The sequence below is a fragment of the Uranotaenia lowii genome, chromosome 1 (assembly GCF_029784155.1).
Source record: "Uranotaenia lowii strain MFRU-FL chromosome 1, ASM2978415v1, whole genome shotgun sequence".
NCBI classification, from domain to species: Eukaryota; Metazoa; Arthropoda; class Insecta; order Diptera; family Culicidae; genus Uranotaenia; species Uranotaenia lowii.
Window position 1 is genome coordinate 183,340,384 of NC_073691.1, and position 19,645 is coordinate 183,360,028.

At 35.4% G+C, this 19,645-nt stretch overlaps 4 protein-coding genes across 7 annotated transcripts in view; 2 read left to right on the top strand and 2 right to left on the bottom strand.

Annotated features, from left to right (window-relative positions):
• Positions 1-8,229, top strand: part of LOC129739792 (uncharacterized) — a 35,989-nt gene extending 27,760 nt beyond the window's left edge. Inside the window, exons 4-6 of one of the 4 annotated variants that reach the window (XM_055731321.1) lie at positions 4,776-4,840; positions 7,153-7,768; positions 7,840-8,229. In XM_055731321.1, the coding sequence (XP_055587296.1) occupies positions 4,776-4,840; positions 7,153-7,768; positions 7,840-7,957 (799 nt within the window). In that variant the 3' untranslated portion in view covers positions 7,958-8,229. Of the gene's footprint in view, positions 1-4,775; positions 4,910-5,031; positions 5,620-7,152; positions 7,769-7,839 lie in introns of those variants that run through there. The other 3 variants (XM_055731315.1, XM_055731337.1, XM_055731329.1) reach the window with 3 other exon arrangements.
• The window catches only part of LOC129739720 (forkhead box protein J3), a 103,137-nt gene extending 94,869 nt beyond the window's left edge, over positions 1-8,268 (bottom strand). The window contains exon 1 of the mRNA XM_055731234.1: positions 8,045-8,268. Coding sequence (XP_055587209.1) covers positions 8,045-8,095 — 51 coding nt within the window. The 5' untranslated portion in view covers positions 8,096-8,268. The remainder of the gene's footprint in view (positions 1-8,044) is intronic.
• A 744-nt stretch (positions 8,269-9,012) lies between these two features.
• LOC129739342 (probable small nuclear ribonucleoprotein Sm D2) lies at positions 9,013-9,687 on the top strand. The gene is made up of 2 exons (XM_055730751.1): positions 9,013-9,167; positions 9,228-9,687. Coding segments are annotated over exons 1-2 (360 nt in total). The 5' UTR covers positions 9,013-9,165; the 3' UTR covers positions 9,586-9,687.
• On the bottom strand, positions 9,608-11,382 carry LOC129739341 (proteasome subunit alpha type-6-like). The gene is made up of 3 exons (XM_055730750.1): positions 11,159-11,382; positions 10,755-11,087; positions 9,608-10,035 (listed from the first exon to the last, which is right to left on the bottom strand). Exons 1-3 carry the CDS (start codon positions 11,232-11,234, stop codon positions 9,704-9,706), a joined length of 741 nt encoding a protein of 246 aa, XP_055586725.1. The 5' UTR covers positions 11,235-11,382; the 3' UTR covers positions 9,608-9,703.
• Positions 11,383-19,645: the final 8,263 nt, after the last annotated feature.

Consider the following 19,645-nt stretch of genomic DNA (forward strand, 5'->3'; position numbering starts at 1 on the left):
CAAAGACTGGTTGATGATCGACTGTTTTAATGGTTCAATTTTTCTTTCAAAAGCTGTATCACTTTGGTTTTGAACATGGAACGATTGGTTATGTTTTCTTCCTCCGATTTCACTTTCTTATGATGCTTCCGACGTGTCTGCTTCATGATGGCCCAGTAGTTCAGATGCTTCTGCACGAAACCTCTTTCGAGTAATGGCACGAGGCTTAATCCGGCCAGAAAATCGTAGGACCATCGTGTGACCTCAGAAGAGGAAGTAGACGCTTTTGGAGACATTCCTTTAGGTACACCTGCCCATTGACTGCTCCGCTGTAACGAATGGGGTGCTTCGCTTTCGCCACGAGCAAATTGCTTGCCAATTTTTGGCAAACTTTGACATGTTCCTGACATTTTTCTAACGTCCTCAGGGACATCAAACTTATGAAGAGCGGTGAAAACTGGAGCCCTGGAAGATGCCGGTAGTCTGCTTTTACGTACGTCTAAGCATCCATAACGAAGCAATGGGGTTTCGTCAACATCTGGGTGTAGAGCACCCGTGCACGTATTTTACCTACCGTATTCTGCCGTTCATCGCGATTAGGCCTTTTGGACGGCATCTTGCACGAAAGTTTTGGTTAGATTCAGTTTCTTCGCCACGTCTCGAACTGAACTGTTGGGATTTCCTTTGAAAGCTTGAACTACCCGCTTGTGATCCTTAACATTATACGGAGGTCCATTTTATCCACTTTTTTCTTTCCGATCGATGGTCAAACGTTCGTGGTACCAATTTAAAACACGAGACACCGTAGAATGTACCATTCCCAGCTTCTTGCTGATGGCACGATGAGAAAGATTCGGTTTTTCGAGGTACGTTCGCGAAATTTCTTTGAGTCACTGCTGTTCTTCCGACTCCATCTTCGCAACGACTGCACATCTGCTAGTGAAACTTACACAGCGTAAATAAATACACATTGAACTAATTCCACTCAAAATATCAATAGAAAATACTATACGGGTAAAAAGTTACAGCCATTTAAAAATGGTGCAATTTGATTTCGTACACCCTTTAGCCCAAGCGTCGGAGTTTCTCTATTAGTAATCTGTGAGGCACTCGATCAGGCTTTGGAGAAATCAATATAAACAACAACTACCTGCTGACGTTTCTCGATTTTTGGCATCAGAAAGTTTTTTCATGAAACCGTGCTGGACGTCACTAATTAATTGATTTGCTCAAAAAATGCAGGAATAGAAATTTACAAAAAAAAATATATTAGGTTCTATTTGAGGCCCTTGGAGCCAAAAGGGTATAATAAGTGCATAAAAGTTTATTTCGAGAAAACACGCTTTTAAGTTGTTGTGTTTGGCCATTTTTCATATATTTTTCGAAAATTTGAATTTTGCTTTCTAACGTAAAAGTATGTAAATAAAATTCGAAAAATCTGAAAAACTCACCAATTATAGTTTGAAATATGAAGAATCGTTTGGCATCATTAACTCAAAATCGACCATTTTGTCACTTATACCCCTTTGGCTCTGAGGGCCTCATTTGATTATTTATTTTTTAAGTTGTTTTACTTTGATAGTTGTTCGTATTAAGAAGTAGCTTTTGCAAATATGTCATAAAATCTGTAAAATTGTTAGCTACATTACTAGAACGAAGCCATAATAACATAATTCAATTTGCTCAATAACCTGGTAGATTTAGCTTATTTGATTTGAGCATAAAATAAGCCTTTTTTCGAAAGCCTTTAATATCAAAATAAAAACTTATCCAATTCTCAAACAAAATAAGCTTAAAGTCTTCTTAACTCTTGAGGAAATTCAAAAATTTGAACCATCGATGAAATAAATCAAATTTTTAACAGGGAAAGTAAGACATTATAATTGGCCGGCTCAAAGCTGATTCTTTCTTGCAAACTCGATCCAAATTTAAAATTTTAGTTTGAAATTTCGCTCTTGAAAAAACTGCAATAATAATAATATTGAACAGTACATCAAGAAATTAGTGTAAATTAAACGTTTAAATTAGATTTTTCTTTGTAAGCAAATCGGTAGCAAATTTTGAATAGGGCGAATGCGCCAAATGTAAACAAAGTGAGTTATCTGCTGGGTGAAAAAGTACGTTCGAAGACCTGCATTTTGATTACACGCAGCGAAAAGATTTTTTATTTCAAAGGAAAGTGCCGCAAAAACAAAGGATTTTTTCCTTTGATTTTGGGATAAATAAAAATTCCTTTGATTCAAAGGCATTTTCCTTTGTTTCAAAGAATTTTTCTTTTGAAAAATCTTTGAATCAAAATATTAATGCTTTGAAACAAAAAACAGTTCCATTTGATGCAAAGTTGTTCTCGTTTGCTACAATATAATTTAGATTTAGATTTAAAAGGATTGGTTCATTGAACCATTTTCCTTTTATTCCAATTGGAAGACATATTTTCTGTTGTCCCGAAGTTCCTCTTAGGAATATTTTGAATAATAAAAAGAAAGCATTTACATTTTAAATTCATGTTTATTTATAAAATTAACACTGACACTGGTTCACTATAATTTTGGTCCTAATTTTGGCCTGAGGGCATTCTTCTTGGGGCGCTCAATAGTGGTCATCCAACTGGTGATTACCGCTGAAGATCGGGCCAAAAATAATCAGACCGCTGGATTTGGGGCGGAATCTGCCGTGGTCCTGTTATGCAAGAGTTTATATAAAATCTTAAACATTCACTTTTTGATTAATGGATTAACACACACTTACCATTCTTCATCCTGAAACCTCCTAAAGCTATCTCTGATTCACTAGTTTTGATTTTCAACACAACCGGACAAACTTTATTCGAAATTCGGTTCTTGCTCAATCCAAAATATCTTCTAAGTTTAAAATTTTAATTTAAAGAAATTATTCCTTTCTGTTGAAAACAATTTTCTTTGGTTGAAAGAAAATTTACTTTGTTTTTAACGAAATGTGCAATTGAACAAATTTCTTTTGAACCAAAGAATTTGTTTGAAATCAAAGTCCAAAATTATTCAGTTCAAAAAATTAATTCTTTCTTTCAAAAATTATTCATTTGAATCAGAACGATAATTCATTGATTCAAAGAAAACAGGATTTTGATTCAAAAAACTGAATGTTTTGAATCAAAGTCAGTTTTGTTTTGTATCAAAATCCAAGTTTTCTCTGCGTGTATACAAAGTTATCTAAAGGATATTTGGTTTATGCGAAATAAAGAAAACAAAATAATATTTTTACTGGGAGCTTATGGAGCTGTCAAACTTTGAACGCGTTTTTCTCGAAACAACGATGTTGGCGCATTCGCCGTGTTCAAAATTCGATACCGAAATCTTCTTTATATAAGTATCACTTCCATAGTTTAAATCTTTTGGTACCCTTTTTAAAATAAAAATGGGCGTATAGTCTAAGTTACTGGCCCTTAATCCAGAACTGCCGCGGCGATCATCGATGCTGCAAGCAGTTCAAGTAGAAGGAAGAAGAAGAAAATAAAAATCTTTTTTTAATGAAAGAATTATCAAAATAACTTCAAATTATATTTTATATTTGCAATTGCTGAATTGTGTAAATAACCTAACTTCAATTGAACATTTCAGCACCAACACGTGAAAAGGGTCTATGTTCATTTATGACGTTTCGAGAAAAACGCGTTTGAAAATTTTGCATTCTTTTTTAAATCGCTAATTAAAATTCACGAGCAATCTCCCAAGTCTTTATGGTCAAAACGGTACGTATGATCATTCTAAATATGTTTTTATCGATACGGCGGTTTTATCATGTAAAAATAGCTCGCAATTGTTTATAGACCCTAGCTGGAGTATGAAATTCGTCTAAATGTTTTATACACCCTTCGCTTTGTACTGTATGTCTCATATGTGTGAGTGAGATGGAGATAAAATTTCCCCTATTTTTTGACAAAGGCTCATGTTTCTCGCTATAGGAGTGAGTGAATAGCTATCCGCATTCTTCCCCTTTTAATGTTTTGCATCTAGACCGTTTGCTTTGTTGTGGAGTAAAGGGTGTATAAAACAATCTGTGTGAGGATAATGTCATTTTATGGCTCTAAATTTTTTAGATCCTTTGCTCAAACTGCATTGTAAATCTTACGAAAACTGAAAAACTAAAAACGGTTTTTGTGATAAGTAGAGCTTATATTGGGCTATTTGAATCCACTGAAAACCGGTTTTGTTTACTTTGTCTTTTATACCCTTTTCACATGTTGTTGCTGATTTCAAATTTTGCAATTGAGCTAACCAATAAAATTATAAGTCTGCGATCTTTTCCGATTTGGATTCCACAACGAAAAAGTCATCAAGCAAATTTAACTTAGTTGAAAAACTTACGAGTTGGTTCTGAATCTGATTTTTGAATTTTGAAAATATTTCCGAAATTTAATACGATTTCTGAAATGTACAAAAACCGATATCTGATTCAAATTTCAGTTCAGAATTTTCAATAGAGCCAAGCATTGAAATTGACTTCAGATCCCTTAATCACGAATACATAATTTAAATTCAGATTTTTTGGGTTTCAATGGGGGTTAACCAAATTCTATTGCCCTACTCAGCTAGGGAGTTAGAGCACTGTGCAGACCGTTACAGCCTTTCAAATTTGAAATCTTTAACAACTTTTCAAAATGAATGGCCGAGAAAAACCTCTTGTATCTGTGACCACGAAGGTTTGCCATAAAGTACGATTAGAAACAAAATCCAAAGCTTTAGTTGATCTATTCTTATGGATCGAAATGCTTCCAATGAGTTATTAAAATACCCTTCTCCCAATAACTTTTTTTCCAGGGACGACGAGGAGGCCCCCAAAGATCCGGAAAAGCCGAAGGAAACGCGCGAAATTACGTTCGCAGGTAACGAGAACAAGGAGGACCTTGTCACTAACCCTTCTGCCCCCAAGCACAAACCAGACGAAGGACGTGGTATGTTGTGTAAGCTAATGACCCTCCAGAGATTAACGGCACTAACCTATTTTCTGTTTTCTGTTCCGGACCTCCTCCACCCATCTGTAATGCCCCCACGCACGCGACCTGACACCTCTCAGAGAACTGGATCCAACCACCGGAACGCAAGGTGTGGCATCCGATTGTTTGGCAGCAGCCACCACCGCCAATTCCACCAGAGCAGGTCGGCAAGGAAAAACGCCACATGCAGCTGATAACCAACATCCGTCGGCTGTTGTCCGAGACCTCCGCCAAGCCGGACGAATTCAACAAACACATCGAACGTATGATGTTGGCCCTACCGAGTGGTTCCCGCCCGGTGACGGTTGACGAAGACGATTGGGATGCGGAGCCGATTCCAGAGCCGGAACCACCAAAGCCCAAAACGAAAAAGAAGAAGACCAAGAAGGTCAAGAAGGTGATCCGAAAGCGCACCGAGAGCGAAACATCCGAAGATTCGGTGTCACAGGACGTGTCGGCGGCAGTTGAATCCGAACCGATTCCGGAGGAGGAATGAACCTGATCGTAATGTTACTACTACACGGAAATGAGTCCTGTTAGCTAGCATGTAGTTTTTTTTTTCTAAATAAATCCTTAATCTTAATGTTATCACAGACACTTTACACGCACAGCATCAGAGAGACAGACTTACACTTTTAATTAAACTTTTAAAAAAATATACAAAAAAATGATACATTACTACAATGGAATGGAGAGAAGTTGTTAAATGAAGCAATTTTCCACATATACAATCAATACTACCGCAAATGGCTTGATATTGCTTATTATAATCGTCGTGACTACAACGAGTGACACACGTTCTGAATCAATCGCCAACGAAGGTTGGTTAGTGTAATTAACTTCTGCTATCTTCATCGAATAAAATTACTGTTGATATTTAATAAACTGCTGTTAACTTTACCCGGTTTTAATCATCCGAAGACTCCAAACTAATCTATATGTCGGTTAAACCATGTGGTTGTATTCGAGAAGCTTTTGTCGTTTAGTTAGAGTTTGAAGCTCGAAATGGTAGGTGCATTACATTTTTTTTATTTATAAGTAATTTTATTAAGGCATTTAACTCTAAAGTTTTTTTGTGCCGAGTCATTTCACTTTTATGTGGTGTTGTTAGTAAAAGTGGGGGGGCGAGGGACATCACACATTTTTAAATTTTTTTCAGTAACTAAGTTGGCCCTTATTTTCCAACATTTTCTTTAACCTGGGCCTGTCAGCAGTTTATTTGTTTATTGATTTGTCTTTGATTAAACTACCGTGCAGACCAATATCTTAAGAACTAGGGGAATCTGCTTAAAATTAATATAAAACGACGCTTGCTCATGTTCAAATTGAACAGATGGTCCAATAAATTGAAACGTTCACAACATTTATCTATAGTAAAATGCCTTAATAAACAGACGTTTGATTAAAAAAAAAACATTTATCTATCAGTTGGTTTCTTCCATAAGTAGTACGATGGTGAGGTATCCAGAGAACTGACTGCGACTGACGTCGACGAGAAAAAAGTTTGTCGTGTGTGCTTCTAGCGACAACGATGACGTTTAGTTTTAGCTGTTATTTCTCAGCCCCTTCCGAAAATCCGCGGACTGGAGATCAATCTTCTAACATTTCCGATGAAACTACGACTGGACTCGGTTTCATGACTTCCGGAACTCTCCACCCCGCCTCCATCGTTGCATACTCTGGAGCCACCTTTTTCCACAGTTGCTGGAGCCATCTTCTGTAGGTTTCCCTTTAATGGACTGCTCGCTTAGAAATCGATTTCCGATAAACCCACGTTACTCGTCTAGACCCAAAGTTTTCGAATTCTTCCATCCGACGCAGTGTTGAATTCGAATATCCTTGCTCTAAGAAATTTAGCTTTCTTTCGTTATTCTACCGAAAAATCTCTCGTTTCATTAAACCACCTGGTACGCTTTATGAGTGTTGGCAGGTACTCTAAAACCCATCCTCGCCAGAACTGGATGAGTTTCAAGAGATCGTAAGCAGTTTGCTCCAGTATCTTGGGCTGAGTACAAAATTTGACTTCCAGAAAGTCACCCTAGTAACAATTGAGATGAGAAATATTCAACTAAAGGCTTTTTCCGGAATCTTCATCCTTGAGGATGATTCATTTCTGGTATCTACAGACCTTATTCCAATTCATTCTATATAAGAACAACATTTTATAACAATCTTATAGCTTGGATTGAACAAAATTGCAGTGACTCGTCCCAAATCGAGCAGCCGGAGTCCATTCCATCCGTCACCGGATAGAGCGGGACATCGAGCCACCAGAGGTAGGAGCAGCTGCAGCAATCGGGACAGCTCGAGGGGCTCTTCGTGCGAGTCGTGCTGTGAGTATACAAACCAGGCCGTGGTGGAAGATCAGTTGCGGCAGATGCAGAAGCAGCTGAACGAAATCAGCATCATCCCCATGCAAATTCAGGCTACGCTGAGCTACCTCACAAAAACGTTGGCCAAATTTGCTCCGCCAGAAATACAGCGGGAATTTCCGGCTTCACTCAGCCGGAGCAGCAGTGTCCGGGAGACGATTATAGAAGAGAGTGAAGAAGAGGAGGAGCAGGAGGAGAACGGTGAGGAGCTGACAGATTGCAGTGACATTGATGACGATTGGAGCGAATTGCTGAAGGCTCTGTTCGATGAGTCGCAAGTGAGTGATAAGGTTGCTCCAAGAAACTGGGACTTGTGGGATGATTTGGACGACCAGGAAAATCAAGAACCTACCAAAGAAGATCGACAGCGTATGGAGAAGATGGAACGTATATCAAAGTTGGAACAAGCCTGGCCATGGTCCCAATCGGTTAAGCCAATTCATAAGTATGATTTCGAATCGAACTGACCAAACATTAAGTGAAACTCATTCCAAAACGGCTTTCGTTGCGTTACAGGAGATCCAACTGTCATCTGGTTCCGAGTGTGGCCCTTGAGAAGTGCAAAATTAAACAGATAACCGAGAAGGAAGTTCCATTCTACAACAGAGGATACCGCCAGCGGTTCGGAAATTAGTATCTATAATCCGCTTGAAATTTAATTGATACTTTCGTACTTATTTTTATCTTTAGGATATGTTCTAGAGAAGATAACGTTACTTACCAAATTCAACATCAACTCTCGTCCGGAATCGTTTAGGTTGATTCGGTTCATTCAGGATTAGGAAAAATTAAACTACAAAAAAGAATTGTAGAACAATATGAAATAAACAGATAGGAAAACACTTTGGTCACACGAATCGAAACACTTCTAGTCGCAGCGAACGGAAAACTAAAAAAAATGAAGAACGAAACTGTTTTCAGTTAACGATATCCGATATTTTCCTTATTTATCTATTAAATATAAATTTATTTACATAAATTTTCGAAAAAACCACGAGGACTGTACGCCAAACTGATGGAACTGAGAAATGAAAGAAAAAACTCAAAAGTGAGCAATAACCAACCTGTATACATATCTCAGGTGGCGATGGAAATCCCGTGCTTAGAAAAGTTTTTTTTGTAAACATTGCTACCATGACAATTCGCGACGTCATGCAGTTGTATTTTCAAACAAACAACCATCATCGCTGTACCAGCGAAAACTAGAGAAAAAAATCATTGCCAACTGCTTTTTCTCGTCTCAGTCTCAGTCAGGTTCTCGTCGACAGTTCGGATTTCCGCGGCGAGGCTCCGCCACTTCTCCTTCGATGTCCTTCGGGTTTCCATTAAAACGCCTTTATGGTTTATGTTCATTAACCATTAATTTAGGCTTTTTTTTGAAAAAATAATGAATTTTAAATTCTATAACATTTAGTTCTAGTTTCACATCCGAATAGAAAAGTGCAGTGGTTGATTCTAATTTACTGGGAAAACTTCCATCAGTTCTGTTTTTGAGGACTTTCAAAACTCGTTCTTCCTTTTATCGAAATGGTTAGGGAGTATTAACTACACAAATTTGAAGTTAGGTAACAAATTGTGTACATTGACAGCTAAACTGCATTATCGAGTTCAACATTCCTATCCCCCCCCCCCCGGCCAGTTTGCAGTAACTCCGACAACAAGGATTTTTTTTGACATCCACCAATCAAAACATTACGATTTTCGGCGTCTTTAGGTCGAGCCAAGTTCGGAACACGGAAATTTCTCAGGAAATTTATTAATCGTTTTAAGCGGAAGCTATTAGTTGAAGTTCTTATATTAAAGTTTTCCTTTGTGCTACCATTGCAGTAACTTTCTATCGAAATGTGAGTATATTTTTGTCTTTTTGGTATTTGAAATCCTAACCACACTTTTACTGTGCGTAGGGCTCTAGCGAAACCAAAATCGGAACTGACCCCGGAAGAGTTGGCCCGCCAGGAGGAAGAGGAATTCAACACAGGACCCCTTTCGGTGCTGACCACATCGGTTAAGAACAACACCCAGGTACTGATAAATTGCCGCAACAACAAAAAGCTGCTGGGTCGCGTCAAAGCCTTCGATCGGCACTGCAACATGGTTCTGGAAAATGTTAAGGAAATGTGGACGGAGGTTCCCCGAACCGGCAAGGGTAAGAAGAAGGTTAAACCCGTCAACAAGGATCGATTCATTTCGAAGATGTTCCTTCGGGGCGATTCGGTTATTTTGGTCCTGAGAAATCCACAGGCAACGGCTGCCGGAAAGTAAATCAAGTTCATTACGGTTCGAATGAATGTGTAATTAGATGTAAGCTTTTATATTTAATGATTTCCTTTTCCTGAATAATTAAATAAACTGAACTGAAACAAAGAGCATCCACTTTGAATTAGTCCTTCTCGGCGATGGCCGTCAGATGTACCTCGATTTCGTCCTCGGTCAATGTGCGGAACGTGGGATTACTCTTGGTGACCAGACCAATTTCGATTTCCGACGGTTTGAAGTCGACGGCTAGCACCGTGGAAAGGCATTGGATGGCCAGCTGAATGGCTTCCTCCTCGGTGTAGCTGGCCTTTTTCTTAATCTTCTTCTCCAGATAGCTGTTGGCTTCCGTTTGCTTGACGCCGACTGAGATGGCCCGATAACCGCAGTAGTAGCCGGCCGGATCCGTTTTGTACACGCACGGACCATTCTCGTCGTCGTAGGCAATCAGAATCATGCCTGAAATGAGAATATTTGGGTTTAAGATTTTGGCCATTTAAATCGATTTTTTCATTTAAATCCCACTTAATTTTTTCCTGTTTTTTTTTTCAAATTTGGAATAGTTGTGTGTGACAACTGTGTCAATTATTGTAAGAATTTCATACATTATATCACGATTGATGAAATGCTTCTAAAAGTCATTTTTTCTGTTCTATTTTGAAAAACATTCAAAATTTATATGTACTTACATTTTACGTTTTTAATTCATTTTTCTTTTAAAGGCTCGTTTGATCTGAGGCCTAAGGAGCCGAGCGATATTTTACGTATTTCAGACGGGAATGATATAAATATTTGAAGACTAACTACGATTTATATAAAATTAATTCCAAGATCATTAATAATTATTCGAATATAGTTAGAGTTTAAGAAATAAAAGGTTTCAAATATCAATATTTTGCTGGTTCCTTTAATGATGGTTTTTTGTTAATTATCACTGAAAAGGCGAGTGACCGCTGTGCGAATTATTTGATACTATTTTAAAATCTGTACTTGTACCTTAAACATATCATATGTGTAAATAGATTGGAATTACATACAAAAATGCAGAACAGATTTTAATTGAATTTCTTCAATTTAAAATTCCAGTGTTATTCTATCCAATTGTCCAGAAATTGTAAACCGATTCCACAATTTTTAGCTCGAAAAATTATATCTGAATTGAAAAAAAAAATACTCACTACATCCGAGGGGTCTCATTTCGGCGTTTTGGGTGTACACCTGGGAAATGTCCGCCATTCGACGGCACAGCACATCGACCGGCATATCGTAGCCGTACTTGTAGCGCCAGTTGGCCGCCTCGTACCGAGCCCGCTGGACCTGGGACTTGGAATCGGCAATCCGACCGGTCATCACGCAGCCGATGTTCTGGGTCAACCGGTACAGGTGGGTCACCGTCGATGGATCGATCAGCTTGTCCGGGATCTTCTTCTGGGTGGCCACTACGGCCACATTTTCACCCTTCAGCGCAACCGAGGTGAGGCCCTCCTGATTGATGGCCTTGAAGGCATATTCTGAAACAATAATTTGTTAATTCATATATGTACATGGCTCCAACATTCAACAAAAAGCATCAGTCACTCACCGACTTGATAGAGCCGACCTTCCGGAGAGAAAATCGTAATATGACGATCGAAACCGGCGCTGCTTCCGCGAGACATGTTAACCGGATGGTTTCTACTGGTGCAGGGACAAGTAAATCAAGGAATTTATTCAAAATTTCCAACGATAACCAGTAACAACTTGTCGCCTTCCGAAGTAGAATGCAGTGACAATACAGAAAACAAGTTCTTCGCTCGTTCTTTGAGGTTATGGCAGTGATGAGTTTGTTGATTTTCGAAACTGTCGGACAAGCTGTCGGAGTGCGGCTGACAGTGATGCTACACGCTGAAATTGAAAAAATCTTATTGAGTAACGAAAACCTATCATCGTCGATAAAACAGTCCAGAAAGGGGATTAACATCTGTTTCAACTGTAAAGGCCCATTTACACTTCACATAGAAATTCTGTTTCGTCAATTCATCAATGCGATGAAACTATAGGTTTTGTAACATAATGGAATCGATGAAGAATGGCTTGGTTCGTTCCTTAAACCTGATGGAATTGTTAAACTTAACAAAAAAAAATGAAAAAAAAATTACTTCACTAACTTTAAACACAGAGAACAGACGTACAAGCTAGCCCACGAAAGTTGTGTAAAATTTACAACGACCGTTTTCAACCAATTTCTGTTTTTTGGCTGGGCCACCAGATGTCTCCAAACACACCAAAGAGAACTGTCAAAGCCAAACTGAGAAAAAAAAAACAAAATTTTAGTCAGTTTTGAACAGGTCGTATGAGCTGTTTTTCATGTTTCGAGAAAATCGCTTTTGATGTTTCGTAACACTTTCGTCACGTTGCATAATGGAAAAATATCATTAAAGTAGATCGCTATTTCCTTCAAGGTAGAGGTACTGAATTTTGAACAATGGGATGCAAAAGTGTGCTTTAAAGTCAAATTGGTCTGATTAACTCAACGGCCTGTGAGTGGGTAACAAAATTTGTCTCTTGAAATCGATTATTATGAATTTTTTTTTCTTATAGTCTTTAAGAAAGTTTTTCATTGAACAGGATTACTAACCATATGGTTTTGTTGGTTTTGACAAAAATGACAAAAATGACAAAAATGACAAAAATGACAAAAATGACAAAAATGACAAAAATGACAAAAATGACAAAAATGACAAAAATGACAAAAATGACAAAAATGACAAAAATGACAAAAATGACAAAAATGACAAAAATGACAAAAATGACAAAAATGACAAAAATGACAAAAATGACAAAAATGACAAAAATGACAAAAATGACAAAAATGACAAAAATGACAAAAATGACAAAAATGACAAAAATGACAAAAATGACAAAAATGACAAAAATGACAAAAATGACAAAAATGACAAAAATGACAAAAATGACAAAAATGACAAAAATGACAAAAATGACAAAAATGACAAAAATGATGACAAAAATGACAAAAATGACAAAAATGACAAAAATGACAAAAATGACAAAAATGACAAAAATGACAAAAATGACAAAAATGACAAAAATGACAAAAATGACAAAAATGACAAAAATGACAAAAATGACAAAAATGACAAAAATGACAAAAATGACAAAAATGACAAAAATGACAAAAATGACAAAAATAACAAAAATGACAAAAATGACAAAAATGACAAAAATGACAAAAATGACAAAAATGACAAAAATGACAAAAATTACAAAAATGACAAAAATGACAAAAATGACAAAAATGACAAAAATGACAAAAATTACAAAAATTACAAAAATGACAAAAATGACAAAAATTACAAAAATGACAAAAATGACAAAAATGACAAAAATGACAAAAATGACAAAAATGACAAAAATGACAAAAATGACAAAAATGACAAAAATGACAAAAATGACAAAAATGACAAAAATGACAAAAATAACAAAAATGACAAAAATGACAAAAATGACAAAAATGACAAAAATGACAAAAATGACAAAAATGACAAAAATGACAAAAATGACAAAAATGACAAAAATGACAAAAATGACAAAAATGACAAAAATGACAAAAATGACAAAAATGACAAAAATGACAAAAATGACAAAAATGACAAAAATGACAAAAATGATAAAAATTACAAAAATTACAAAAATTACAAAAATTACAAAAATTACAAAAATTACAAAAATTACAAAAATTACAAAAATTACAAAAATTACAAAAATTACAAAAATTACAAAAATGACAAAAATTACAAAAATTACAAAAATTACAAAAATTACAAAAATTACAAAAATTACAAAAATTACAAAAATTACAAAAATTACAAAAATTACAAAAATTACAAAAATTACAAAAATTACAAAAATTACAAAAATTACAAAAATTACAAAAATTACAAAAATTACAAAAATTACAAAAATTACAAAAATTACAAAAATTACAAAAATTACAAAAATTACAAAAATTACAAAAATTACAAAAATTACAAAAATTACAAAAATTACAAAAATTACAAAAATTACAAAAATTACAAAAATTACAAAAATTACAAAAATGACAAAAATTACAAAAATGACAAAAATTACAAAAATTACAAAAATTACAAAAATTACAAAAATTACAAAAATGACAAAAATTACAAAAATTACAAAAATTACAAAAATTACAAAAATTACAAAAATTACAAAAATTACAAAAATGACAAAAAATTACAAAAATGACAAAAATGACAAAATTAACAAAATTAACAAAAATGACAAAAATGACAAAAATGACAAAATGACAAAAATGACAAAATGACAAAAATGACAAAAATGACAAAAATGATAAAAATGACAAAAATGACAAAAATGACAAAAATGACAAAAATGACAAAAATGACAAAAATGACAAAAATGACAAAAATGACAAAAATGACAAAAATTACAAAAATGACAAAAATGACAAAAATGACAAAAATGACAAAAATGACAAAAATGACAAAAATGACAAAAATGACAAAAATGACAAAAATGACAAAAATGACAAAAATGACAAAAATGACAAAAATGACAAAAATGACAAAAATGACAAAAATGACAAAAATGACAAAAATGACAAAAATGACAAAAATGACAAAAATGACAAAAATGACAAAAATGACAAAAATGACAAAAATGACAAAAATGACAAAAATGACAAAAATGACAAAAATGACAAAAATGACAAAAATGACAAAAATGACAAAAATGACAAAAATGACAAAAATGACAAAAATGACAAAAATGACAAAAATGACAAAAATGACAAAAATGACAAAAATTACAAAAATGACAAAAATGACAAAAATGACAAAAATTACAAAAATGACAAAAATTACAAAAATGACAAAAATGACAAAAATGACAAAAATGACAAAAATGACAAAAATGACAAAAATGACAAAAATGACAAAAATGACAAAAATGACAAAAATGACAAAAATGACAAAAATGACAAAAATGACAAAAATGACAAAAATGACAAAAATGACAAAAATGAAAAAAATGACAAAAATGACAAAAATGACAAAAATGACAAAAATGACAAAAATGACAAAAATGACAAAAATAACAAAAATGACAAAAATGACAAAAATGACAAAAATGACAAAAATGACAAAAATGACAAAAATGACAAAAATGACAAAAATGACAAAAATGACAAAAATGACAAAAATGACAAAAATGACAAAAATGACAAAAATGACAAAAATGACAAAAATGACAAAAATGACAAAAATGACAAAAATGACAAAAATGACAAAAATGACAAAAATGACAAAAATGACAAAAATGACAAAAATGACAAAAAATGACAAAAATGACAAAAATGACAAAAATGACAAAAATGACAAAAATGACAAAAATGACAAAAATGACAAAAATGACGAAAATGACAAAAATGACAAAAATGACAAAAATGACAAAAATGACAAAAATGACAAAAATGACAAAAATGACAAAAATGACAAAAATGACAAAAATGACAAAAATGACAAAAATGACATAAATGAATAAAATGAATAAAATGACAAAATATGAAAAAATGAAAAAAAAAATACAAAATTGATTGAGTTTTAATTCAGCCCTAAATTATGCCACATTTACAATTGTTCGTAATTGAATAAAACAGTCATCAAGCTTATTCAATCTCAAAGGATCAAACGAGAACATGTGAGAAAAAATAGTGGGATTCTCCACAAATTCGTATGTTAATAGATGGCACCGAATATCTCGCAACGAAATGACAAGGAATGTGAGATTAAAACCATCCGTGCATCTTGGCACCGAATATGCCGTGCCTTGAAAGAGTCGCTTAAACTTTGCCAAAACAGGGAATCGCCGGAAATACCCAGATAAAGAACGTTACCAACTTGGCGAATTTCTCTACCCTCGCTGTAATTACATTATCGTTGCTTAGAAGAAAACTGTTGTTATTTAGAAAAAAAGTTTATTCAACTTTCACCAGGGAAAAAACGAGAGATGGATAGAACAGAAAACAGAAAACAAGTGTTCGCATAATTAAAGGTCATTTTCGTCTACGTTATAATTCATCTGTGGTTATAAGCCCACGCTGGGTTACCTAACTGTCACCCTGTTACTAACATTGATTGATTGTTGGAATTTTTTAAGTTTGGATCATTTCAAAGGACCAGCTTTGTATCAATCTATTTTCAGATCTACTGCGGGATATTATTAAACTTCGATTCTGAGAAGTACCAAGACATGTTTACTAAGTAGACAGAAGAATTGAAATTGAGATCAACTTAAAAAACAAAACTTAGATTGCACTTCCTCAAAGTAGTGGACTTGTTTTGTTGCTGCTTTCAAAAAATATGGTGAAAGTGGGCGAAACCCAGCCCTCCCGAAAATCTTTCTTTTCTTCCTGCGGATGTGGGGGACTCGAAAATGTTCGGGCAAACCAGCCGACTTTCTCGCTACACTGATTTCAATTAGGACCGACAGCTTTTTGTGCGGGGGTAGTGCTTGCTGAGGATATATAGGACATATGAAAAGTTTCGCCCAAGTTGGTGTTCATTTTTGGGAAAAGTTAACTGTAACCGGAAAAACTCGGTTTGGTCTGGGTAATGTTGAACAAATTTGTTTGCGCACTGTTGATAAAATAAAAACTATGTCGAAGATGTCATAACATGTCGGATAACGATGGAAACGCGGCAAGGGATGGAAAACTGAATGGCACTTGGAAATCATTAGTAAATATACAGGTTAGAAGTTCATGAAATAAATTATTTTTTGTTAGAATAGAAAGAACAGAACATGAAACATAAGAACAGGTAAATTTATTTAAAATAGAATCACCAGAGCGAGTTAGGTAGACTGCTCGGTGCGAGAAAAATATTCAAGTGAATGGTAAGGAGAGCTTGTTATAAAAGAAAAAGCACCGATAAGCGAGTTGAGAGTACAATTTAAAAAAAACTTCGAAAAGCGAATTGAAATGACAGCTTGGTGATCAAGCGGGTTAAAATGACAGCTTCATATGAATGAAAAAATCATCGATAAGCGAGAGGACAGCTTCGTTATCAAGCGGTCCTTCAAATGTTTGGAAAGTTTATCTAAACCAATTGCAGGAATATTTCGGTAAAATGTCCTATAGCTAAACCTCATGACGTTTTTAATGAAGTTCAATATTCGAATACTTTGCATAAAATAACTTATTCCCAAGCAACCAAAATTCCCTTAAAAAGGTTTCATAGAAGCTTATACAGCTCTCGTTTCTGTCTGAAGAGAATGCTAATCAGCTCAAAATTTAAGTTTTTAAAGCTACTTTCAAGCTCGTTTAGGTGGCTGAAGAGAATGTTATTCAGCTTCTGAGAGAATGTCAAAAAACTTCTACGCGCCGAAAAAAAAAACCGGTTGACAGATTGCTCTGACAACCAGATGGCAGATTGCTAGGTTGCCGGTCTATCATGGTCTATCATGGTCTATCTCATTGATTTTAATTATATTGTTTTGATTACAAAAGCTGCTTACGCCAAGAGAATTGAACCGCTGCTCTCTAGGTTGCAATGAAACTCACTCATCAGCCTCTCGACCAATCCAGCAATAGTTCATTGCCACTGTAATAATTTGTATTTAAACTTAATGCCATTTGAGATGATTGAATGGGTTGGTCAATAGATTGTACCTTATTTCGTTTAAAGGACTTTCAGTACATTTGATAAATAATATCAAAAATTTTCATCTTCAAAAATTTTTGAATTTTATTTGTAAATATCAGTGCTGATATAAACAAAGCAAATACCATGACAAGAAATTGAAAGACATTTTTGAAATGTCGCTTAGAATTCCCATAAATGTTCTTTAAAACGCCTAGAAGTATCTTAACGGTGCGATAGAAAGTGTTAAGCGAACGCTATCGAACGCGACTTTTGGTTTGCTTGGGATGTGACGTTAAGATAGAAGATCGCTCGTTTAAAAATCACTAAAATTTAAAACCAAAACCTACATTTTTTAGTTGTTGAAAATGTAAATGTAAATGTAGTTATAAATTATTGGTTAAATTGTTTAGAGCACGACGTACATTGACGTAGTTTGTCTATTTAAATTCCAACATCTGAAAGTTATTACCAAAATTATTGAAAAAGTTCTTCCGAATGATGTGACGCAACACTGAAGATGATCCTCTTAATGAAAAGCGATTTATAAACACCTCAACAAAAACAAGCAATGATTCAAGCACGTGAATTTCCGTTAAAAAATAGAAAACAGGAACTGCACCAAACTGTTTTTCGACAAACCGGAAGTCAATTGTTCGCACAGCAACGACCTACGACGGACAACGTACGGAAAAGTTTCTATACTTTATTGGCCTTTTGTCACAGCTTTGGGAAGTTCGAGTCTGTCCGAACTGTACCTGAATGGGCTCACGTGTTGGGCCATGAACGACAGTGAGTACCTATAGGAAACTTTCCTCTCGAATGCAAATATCATATACAATGCTCCAAGGAATTCTTCCACCGCATGCTGGACATGCCAGGAGAAAGTTTGGTCCATCTGCTGCTATCGGATTTGGATCTGACCATGTCTCGCTTGTTAGTTTCCGGATTTTATATCTGCCGGGAAGCAGCCGCTTTACTGCATAGGAACTAGCACGTTTCAGGTGTGTGAAAAACTCTGACGACTGAAAATCATAAACAAGGAGTTTTGCCAGAAGTGTTGACCTAGTTTTTGACCGGGCACAGCAAATAGAGATTCCAGAAACCGGTATTTTAACTAACGAATTTTCAACTATTGCACTTTATAGTTTATCATTCAGTAAAGGAAAATTTTGAAAAATTATGATAAGTGTTTTTTTATTATTATTCAAGGTCTTCAGATTTTCACCAATATTTAAAAATACTAAATTTTTTAAATATTTCATTGAAAAATCTGATCAAATTAAAATGTGCTATATCATGATTTCCGCTAAAAAAAGACATACTTAGGGGAGATAAGGGCACCAAGATACCTTAAAGAGGATGCTTGTTTAACCATAGAAAACAGCTATAATATGTGAATTACATCATTGTTTCGTGTTCAGACACTTAAAAAGTCTATTTCCTAACTGGCTGAAACTTGTGAAACAAGAAAAACGTTTAAAAATGCTTTTTTAAATTTATTTGCCGAAAGCTGAAAATCAGTCACTAGAGAGAGGGGCATGATGAGAGCCCCCCTGGGGAAGTATAAGAACCATTAATAGGGGCACGATGAGCGTTTTCTGTCGTAACGGGTGTTAAATAAAAAATGAGAATGTTTTCAATACCTTTCAGTATCTCAAATAAAGAGCGTAAAATTTTCTTTCTCCAAGAAAATTGCTCTTTGGGCTCCCTAGGAACAGTAGGCGTGTTTGGTTTTGCTAGTTTGAATTTAGTCAAAGCAAAGATGGCGTCGAAACAGCACGTGCTCCGTGAACGCATAGTACGGTTCTACGAAACGCATTTCCAGCAAGGAAAAAAGTTCACGGTGGCACATTTTAAGGAAGAAAATGTACCTGTCAGTACGGTATATCGTATCCTGGGTTCCCTGAACGTAGAGCGGAAGGTCGGAAGTGGTCTTCCGGTGACGATAATGACGAAGCAGAGGAAGACATCGTTAAAGAAGCTGTTTGACAACAAGGACGCAACCAGCCTGCGTGACACCGATCGGAAATATGGCTGCTCCCACGTATTGATCCATCGTACCCTCAAGATGGAAGGAATCGTCTGCAGGAAGAAGACGAGGTCGCCGGAGTACACGGAGGAGCAGATTGAGACAGTTAAATCACAGTGTCGGTGGATGACCAAAAAATACCGCGGGACGTCATTCGTTCTGACTGGCTGGCGTACCTTGAGGAGAAAAAGATACCGCTCGTGCCGAAAGATCGTAACCCAACAAACTTGCCCCAGTGCCGCCCTATAGAGGATTTCTTTGGCTCACTCAGTGCCCTAGTGTATAAAAACAATTGGAGGGCTAAGGACACGAAGCAACTGACTACAAGAATCCTGAATTGTATCCGGAAAATGGACGT

Bases quoted from the DNA above. Each gene is read 5' to 3' on its own strand.
- LOC129739341 (XM_055730750.1), bottom strand. From the start codon at position 11,234: ATGTCTCGCGGAAGCAGCGCCGGTTTCGATCGTCATATTACGATTTTC. The intron at 11,088-11,158 runs GTGAGTGACTGA...TTATTGTTTCAG, and splicing joins AGGTCGGCTCTATCAAGTCG to AATATGCCTTCAAGGCCATC. The intron at 10,036-10,754 runs GTGAGTATTTTT...TTCTCATTTCAG, and splicing joins AATGAGACCCCTCGGATGTA to GCATGATTCTGATTGCCTAC.